Raw genomic sequence first — 7,371 nt, 5'->3', positions numbered from 1 at the left:
ATATTCATACTACTGTTCATATTCATACTACTGTTTATATTTGCACTACTGTTTACATTCACACTACTGTTTATATTCATACTACTGGTCATATTCATACTACTGGTCATATTTAATATTCATACTACTGTTCATATTTAATATTCACACTACTGTTTATGTTCACACTGCTGCTTATATTACACTACCACTGATATATTATTATTATTATTATTATTATTATTTTTACTAGCCTTATTGCATATGTCACTTTACCTACACCAATGTCAAGGACTTCATACATACACTGTGTACATTCACTTCATATGCTGCTTTGCCACTCACTACAAATATCAATGCCAGGACCTTCATTTCATTTTATTTTTATAGATATACTTTTAAAATATTTTTTATACCGCTATAGTACAATTTAAGACAGTATCATGCTTTTATTATTTCATTTTATGCTTATGTTTATTAAATGTTTTAATGTTAAATGTTATTGTTGCACCGGGGTCTGAGAGTAATGTAATTTCAATCCTGTGTATGTCCTGTACATATTGCAGTTTTTGACAATAAAGTGATTTTGACTTTGACTGTGATGTAGGAGGAAATAAACAGGGTTTTTTTTAAAGAATAAGTGATTACATTGATGAGTGGATCAACCAAATACAAATGTAGCGTTTTGTGCAATGTTTATTGTGTTTTCTGCTTTGAAATGCTTCATGTCTCTCGTTAAGACGAGCACGACAAGACATTTACCGATACCAAAGTAATGGGTATGAACATGTTAAAAAGTAATCAGTTAAATAGATTTATTCAGTATGTTAGATCATTAAGTGTTCTGTGTGTTTTCAGGTGATGATCCTGAGGAACCATGGGCTGCTGGCTTTAGGAGAAACAGTAGAAGAAGCTTTTCACTATGTGTACCACTCACAGCAAGCCTGTGAAATCCAGGTATTTTTCATCATTAAAGTGCTGTCACTTGTAGACTTAAGTATGACCTCTGCTTTAAGTTAGTAGAGTTTGACGTAAATAAATCAACTTTATAACATATTTTAGGGATGTGCGATATTGGGTTTTTGGCTGATATCCAATATGTTAAAACTTACTTGGCCAATAACCAATACCAATACTGATATTTTTTCCCTAGATCTACTTACAGAGACTACATAGCTTTCTCTGTTGTGGAGTGAAAATACATTATTCTGCATGGTCTTTGTCAATTTGGCCTGTTACCAAATGCAGATGCCAAAAAAAGGGGCTGAAAATGATGCAACACTTCAACTTGGAGTATGTGTAATCCGAGTTATTCATGACATTTACTCTCTCTAACACAATGACAACACTCGAACAGTCATACTAAAACAGCACCATATATATATATGAACAGCACCTTTTATGTCATTGAGTTCAGTTCAGTGAGGTCTACAGGTGTGCAGTGGAAAGCATCCTGTGCTCCATCATCAACATGTGGCATGGAGGCTGCACAGCTGCAGAAAGAAAAGCTTTGCAGAGAGTGGTGAAGGCTGCACAGAAGAATGGTGGAGTCAGCCTCCCCACCATCACAGACATCTACAGCTCCAGATTCAGGAAGAGGGCCACCTGCATCAAGAAGGACTCCACTCACCCAGCACACACTTTTTGCCCTGCTCCCCTCAGGAAGGAGGTTAAGGAGCATTAAGTGTAGAACCACTAGACTGAGGAACAGCTTCTACCCTGAAGCTGTTAGACTCATGAATCCCTAACCAGAATAATCACTGCGAAAAAAATCACATCATGTTGCTGCTGATCTGTTTCATGTTGCTGCTGATCTGTTTCATGTTGCTGTGTTCATTTGTATTCATCTGCTCACACACACTCATGTTTGTGCTGCTGTTCGGTGTATTGTTTTTATGCTACTAGTGCTTAGTGTATTTCTTAGTTAACATTTTTCTTAGTTCATATCTTAGATCTTATTACTGTTTTTCTTTTACATTTTATTGTTGGATGTAACTGGGACCCTGTGTATATAGTTTCGCTCCACCACATGTGCCACATGCGAATGACAAATAAAGAAACTCTGACTCTGTTATTTTGATGGAATGTCCAATATTTAACTTTATCGCTAATATCAGCCGATACCATGCCGATAATATCGTGCATCCCTAACTTTTTTATATAAGCAAGCTAAACTCACCAGATTTCAGCGCACTGAAAGCACAGCTGATGTCCTACTGGCAGGAGATTTTAGCAAATCTAAGTCAAATATGTGCATGTGTGGCTTTTTGGGGCTGTATTTGGTTTTCCTCCATTTGAAGTTGAAAGTGGATTTCACAAAAGGAAACAAAACATTTCATATAAAACTGCTTGCTTAATCTTTTTGAAGGTAATGTTTACCATATAGGCATGTGTTAACATTTTTTTTGCATTTCATGCGTGCACAAGAGAATCAGTCTGTAACTTTTTACAGAACAATAATGTGACAGTATTAAAACATGAATTTCACTCATCAGACATGCTTGTTTAGGTGAATTCTCTGAGGTGTTCAGGCGGCGCGGACAATCTTGTGCTCCTGGACAAGGAGAAGTTTAAACCTCTGACCCAGGGAGTGGCTGCTGCCGGGGTGGTGATAGACAACCAGGTCAAGTGGAAGGTGGGCGAGGCTGAGTTCGAGTCTTTCATGAGGATGCTGGACAACCTGGTGAGTGAACTCTGACCTGCAACTTTTACCCAGCAGCCGTCAAGTTTCCTGGCCCAGGCGGCTCTGTCTGGAAGTGCCTGATTCGAGGAGACAATGAAAAGGAATTTCTAATCCAACCTGAAAAAATCTGATTGTTTCCAGATTGCAGTCTGTGTCTAACTTTCTCTCCTTACATTATATGTTTATAATTGGTGCATTCAGTCAAATGGGCATCTTCTTGCAGCTAACAGGCTGTCTGCTACAATAGCTGCAGCAACCCTGCTATTCTAACCGCACTGATAATGACGAGCCGTGTTCTGTGGACAGAGATGTCACACTGTCTCTTTGAGTGGGCTTCTTGCTAACAGCTGCGGCTGGAGCAGACTGCAGCTGTGTTAACGCTGTGCAATCATTACTCATCCATCCTCTCCATCGTAGCTTTCAGATGGTGAGGCTTGTTGCTCTGGGCGGTCACGCAGACCACACAGTTATTGGAAGGACTCAAATCCACTCAATTTGGACACAGCGTTTCCTCCAACACTATTTTTAGGAATTACCACATGCAAATGCAACAAATGCAAGATCGGTTTCATTGACTGAATGTGGTATTTCTCTAAAACAAGCAAATAAGCTGATCAGGAGGGGAATTTCAGTCGTAATATTCGAATAGGCACCTGTCACACTGTGACCGCAGTTAGCATTAGTGCATTTTTAGTAGGCCTGTTGCAATAAATCAGTTAATCGCATGATGAATGAAAATTATCGGCCTCATTTTCATTTATCGGCTTTATCGTTTCTTCGTGTCGCTCTACTGAAGACACTGGATGACAAAAGGCTCAACTCGGTCGCGTTTCACTGACCCCTCCCTTTCTCTTCAAAATCCATTTTAACTGTCCAAAATCACATTTTTGGCTCGTTAAAAGCAGCTAAGCTGAGAAGCTAAGCTACAAGCTAAGCTAACAAGCCTACCTCAGGAAAAAACTTCTGTCTTTTCAAAGCTCCAAAATTCACGGTTGAAATCTGTGCCTTCATGTAAAAAGTTGTTTTTCGCTGTAAAAACATGCTGAGAACTTGTTTACTGATTTTTTTATTAAAAGCTTTGTGTGACAAATGCTACGCTAAAGAGCTCAAACCACACTGAGCGTCTGCCATTTTGGGAATTGAAAAACAGGAATGATAGACAGCCCATGTCATGTCAAGGGGCCTCCCTTCCATTTTTCTTAAAGAGACACGCTGCTCGCTCCCTCACTATCCATCCATCGGTTCAAACAGTCTTATACTGCCATCCAGTGGTCAAAAAAATGTACTACACACAAATTAACCAACATTTCTTCTTAAATTTGACAATAATTACAAATTATTGTCAAATTTCAAACAATATTATCGTTTATCGCAATAATTTCTGAGACAATTAATCGCCCAGCAAAATTTGTTATTGTGACAGGCCTAATTTTTGTACATATTTAATTTGTGTATAAAAGAAAAGGATTCTGTATTTTATATTCCATGCATTTTCACTTCTTTAGTAATATTTAACCCATTTGAAAACTCAACTATAGGTTTCAGTGAATGCACATGTGGTGCTGTTACAGTCAGGGCACAGTGCACGCCTTTTAGGTTTGTTTTGTTCGTTTTGCTTTGCAAACTTGTCTGTTTCTTTTTGCAAAAGTGCCAGGTTTTTTGTCTTTTTTGGTATTTTTTAATTGTTGTTTTTTTGTACTGGCAGTTTCATTGCACATTGAGCGCATATTACAAGAGTTTCTGTTCTCTATTTTGTTTTTGGTGCAATATTAACAAGCTAAAATGGCCCGTAAACACACTAACTCTGGTCATATTGTAATATTTAAACATTGTAAATTGATCTTTGGTCGACAAGTTTGCACGTTGGGTATATTTTGTTTGAGTCTACGTAAATACCAAAGGTCAATGTAAAATATTACAGTTTTACTTATATGTATTTATTTTTCCGCCATTTCTGTCCCTTCTGTGACCTGCCAGGGCTACAGAACAGGTTACTCGTATCGGAACCCGATTGTCCGTGAAAAACCTCGCTCCAAGAACGACGTGGAGATCCCAGCCACTGTATCCGCCGTGCCGACTGAGGACGGCGAGCTGGATCTGCGCAGCCCCTTAAAGTTTATGGTGCAGAAACAGCAGAGGGAAAGGACCCGGTGGCTCAACTCACCCAACAGCTACTTGAAGGTCAACGTCCCTGAACAGTCGCCCAGCGGGGACGTCAGCCCCAGGTCCAAAATCACAGTGAGTTGAATTTAATGTCCAACTGTAGCAAAGACATTTAATCTAAATGCATGTTTTAAACTATTGAGGCGACCTCGCCTCTGGAAGCTGCCTTTTTTTTTTTTGTGTGTACTTGTGCGCCCTCTGGTGGCTGGTTTCAATGAAACCTTGTTTTTCTTCTCAGTGGATGAAGTCTTCACAGCCAGGCAACAGCGTTGGCACCCCAATAAAAATCGAGGACCCTAACCAGTTTGTCCCACTTAACACTAATCCATCTGAGGTTTTGAGTAAAAGGAACCGGGTCAGTTTTCTCATTTCACACTGCTGCCTTCTCATGTATTTCTTCTCTTCCCATTCAGCTGGGATTTTTTTAATGAACAAACACTATCACAGCTCAAGCAGTTTATAGAATAACTCACAGAATAATCATAATGTTCAGAAAAATCAATATTTGTCATCCATTAATCTCATTTTCACTGAGCATGTCATCTACTGAGTCACATACAGTATTTTCAATACATTTAGGCTCAAATCAACCAAATATTAAGTTTACTGTGAAATATAGCAAAGAAAAACTGTTGCAGTGCATAATTTGGGGTGAGTGGAGATATGTTGTTTTAGTTTTTGTTTATTTTGACTAAATATTTTATCTATGTATGAATATAGGGATACCTAGAAATTCCATAGCATAGTTTTACTTTACTTGTTTCCATTAAACTCGTTTATTTTGAATATGGAAAACGTCTGCAGCAAACAGCGCAGGTTGTACCTACAGTAGTAACATTTGGTATCACTTTCATCACAAGTCTAAAGTACACAGCTAATATACAACTTCCTCAAAAAAAAGATAGGTGTGGATGAGTGACTAGACCAAAAAATAAAACAGCCAGATATGTTTACTTCCCATTTTTCATATAATTTATTACTGGTAACTAAACCATAAAATATTTAGAAGACTTTTATTACTTCAAAGTAGTAAATAATCCGAGTAAATAATCTTTAGTTTTAAGTTGGCATACTATCTGCTTTTTTTTTTTTTATCCTACAGATTGTCTCTTAACGATGCAACATTTAAAAAGCACGGGATGCCATCATAAATAACAAAAGTCAATGCAAAACCAGTACACCATAGACTTTATTTGATCTGTTACAACTAGAAAGATGTAAACTCTGATTCTATATTTCTTTTGAAGTATTAAAAAAAAACTAGTTTATTGGATGGAGAACTGGCCAAAGGGTTTCCCTATTTTATATATTTTTTTAAAACAATCAAATGTGCTTACAAGTCAATCTTTGCCTACTCTAAATTGGAAAAACTCAACTATTGTTGAAACTTCCTGAACTACGTTTAATATATTTTAAAATACTTCTGCTTAGATTAAGGAGCAGCACAGAGGGGATCTGATGACTGCAGGACCCAAGTCACAGTTACTAGCAGGCATTGTTGTGGACACCATCCCAGGACCAGTAAGTAGATACACGTTTGTAAAAAAAAAATAATAATAATATGAAGTCAAGCGCAATCTCAACAAATTATGAAGAATGTGTCACTGTGCATTTCCTCTTTCTTTTGATTTCTTTCTTTCTTTCTTTTTTGCTCATAGACACTGATTGTTGTTGTAGTTTGTAAAGCAGTAAAATTGTTCAGCCCAAACTACTATAGCTATTATATTTATGAAAACAATATTGTAAGATAAACAAAGAAAGCTGAATCAAACAAGAGAAAGTACTTTTTCTGAAAATCATGCAGTGTGGATGCACAACGCTAAATATCTGCTGCATTTTGCTGAAGCGCTTTTAAAACTAAAAGATGCAGCACACTAGCTAAAAGCTAAAAGAAGATAATGCTAACTGTAACCCAAAAGTAGCAAAACACTAACTAAAGGTAGTTAAAGGTTAGCTAAAACCTACATTTTGTAAAAAGCTAACTAAAAGTAGCAAAGGGCTAGCAATAAACTAAAGTAGCATAAGCTTTGCTAAAAGTCTGATGCATCAAAAAGTTAGCTAAAAGAAGAAAAGGCTAGCTAACGTATTAAAAGGCTATCTAAAAGCTAAATATAGAAGAAAGCCAGCTAAAAGCTTAAAGTAGCAAACAACTGGTTTAAAGCTAATAACAGAACAATGGCTAAAATCTAAAAGTAGCAAAAGGCTAGCTAAAAGCTAAATACAGAAGAAAGACAACTAAAAGCTTAAAATAGCAAACAACTAACAGCTACTAACGGAACAATGGCTAAATTCTAAAAGTAGCAAAAGTCTAGCTAAAGGCTAAATACAGAAGAAAGCCAGCTAAAAGATTAAAGTAGCAAACCACTGGCTAAAAGCTAATAGTTAAGATTTAATTTAGCTGAAAGCTAAAATAGCAAATGGCTAACAAATAGTTAAAAGTAGCACAAGAAGATATCCTGATGCATGCTCAATAATCCAGGTAGAAAAATCCAAAAAAGTTTAATCTGGTCCTCTGGACATTCAAAAAAAAAAAAAGCAAAAAAATC

At 37.0% G+C, this 7,371-nt stretch overlaps 1 protein-coding gene across 1 annotated transcript in view; it reads left to right on the top strand.

Moving 5' to 3' along the window:
• Positions 1–6,517, top strand: part of LOC119430239 (gamma-adducin-like) — a 20,260-nt gene extending 13,743 nt beyond the window's left edge. The window contains exons 7-12 of the mRNA XM_037697689.1: positions 838–936; positions 2,489–2,662; positions 4,640–4,900; positions 5,064–5,180; positions 6,257–6,346; positions 6,503–6,517. Of these exons, the coding sequence (XP_037553617.1) occupies positions 838–936; positions 2,489–2,662; positions 4,640–4,900; positions 5,064–5,180; positions 6,257–6,346; positions 6,503–6,517 (756 nt within the window). The remainder of the gene's footprint in view (positions 1–837; positions 937–2,488; positions 2,663–4,639; positions 4,901–5,063; positions 5,181–6,256; positions 6,347–6,502) is intronic.
• The last annotated feature ends 854 nt before the right edge of the window (positions 6,518–7,371 follow it).

The sequence above is a fragment of the Nematolebias whitei genome, chromosome 1, assembly GCF_014905685.2.
Source record: "Nematolebias whitei isolate Nwh7 chromosome 1, NemWhi1, whole genome shotgun sequence".
NCBI lineage: Eukaryota > Metazoa > Chordata > Actinopteri > Cyprinodontiformes > Rivulidae > Nematolebias > Nematolebias whitei.
The sequence above is the reverse complement of the archived record's forward strand: the minus strand, read 5'-3'. Positions and strand labels throughout refer to the sequence as shown.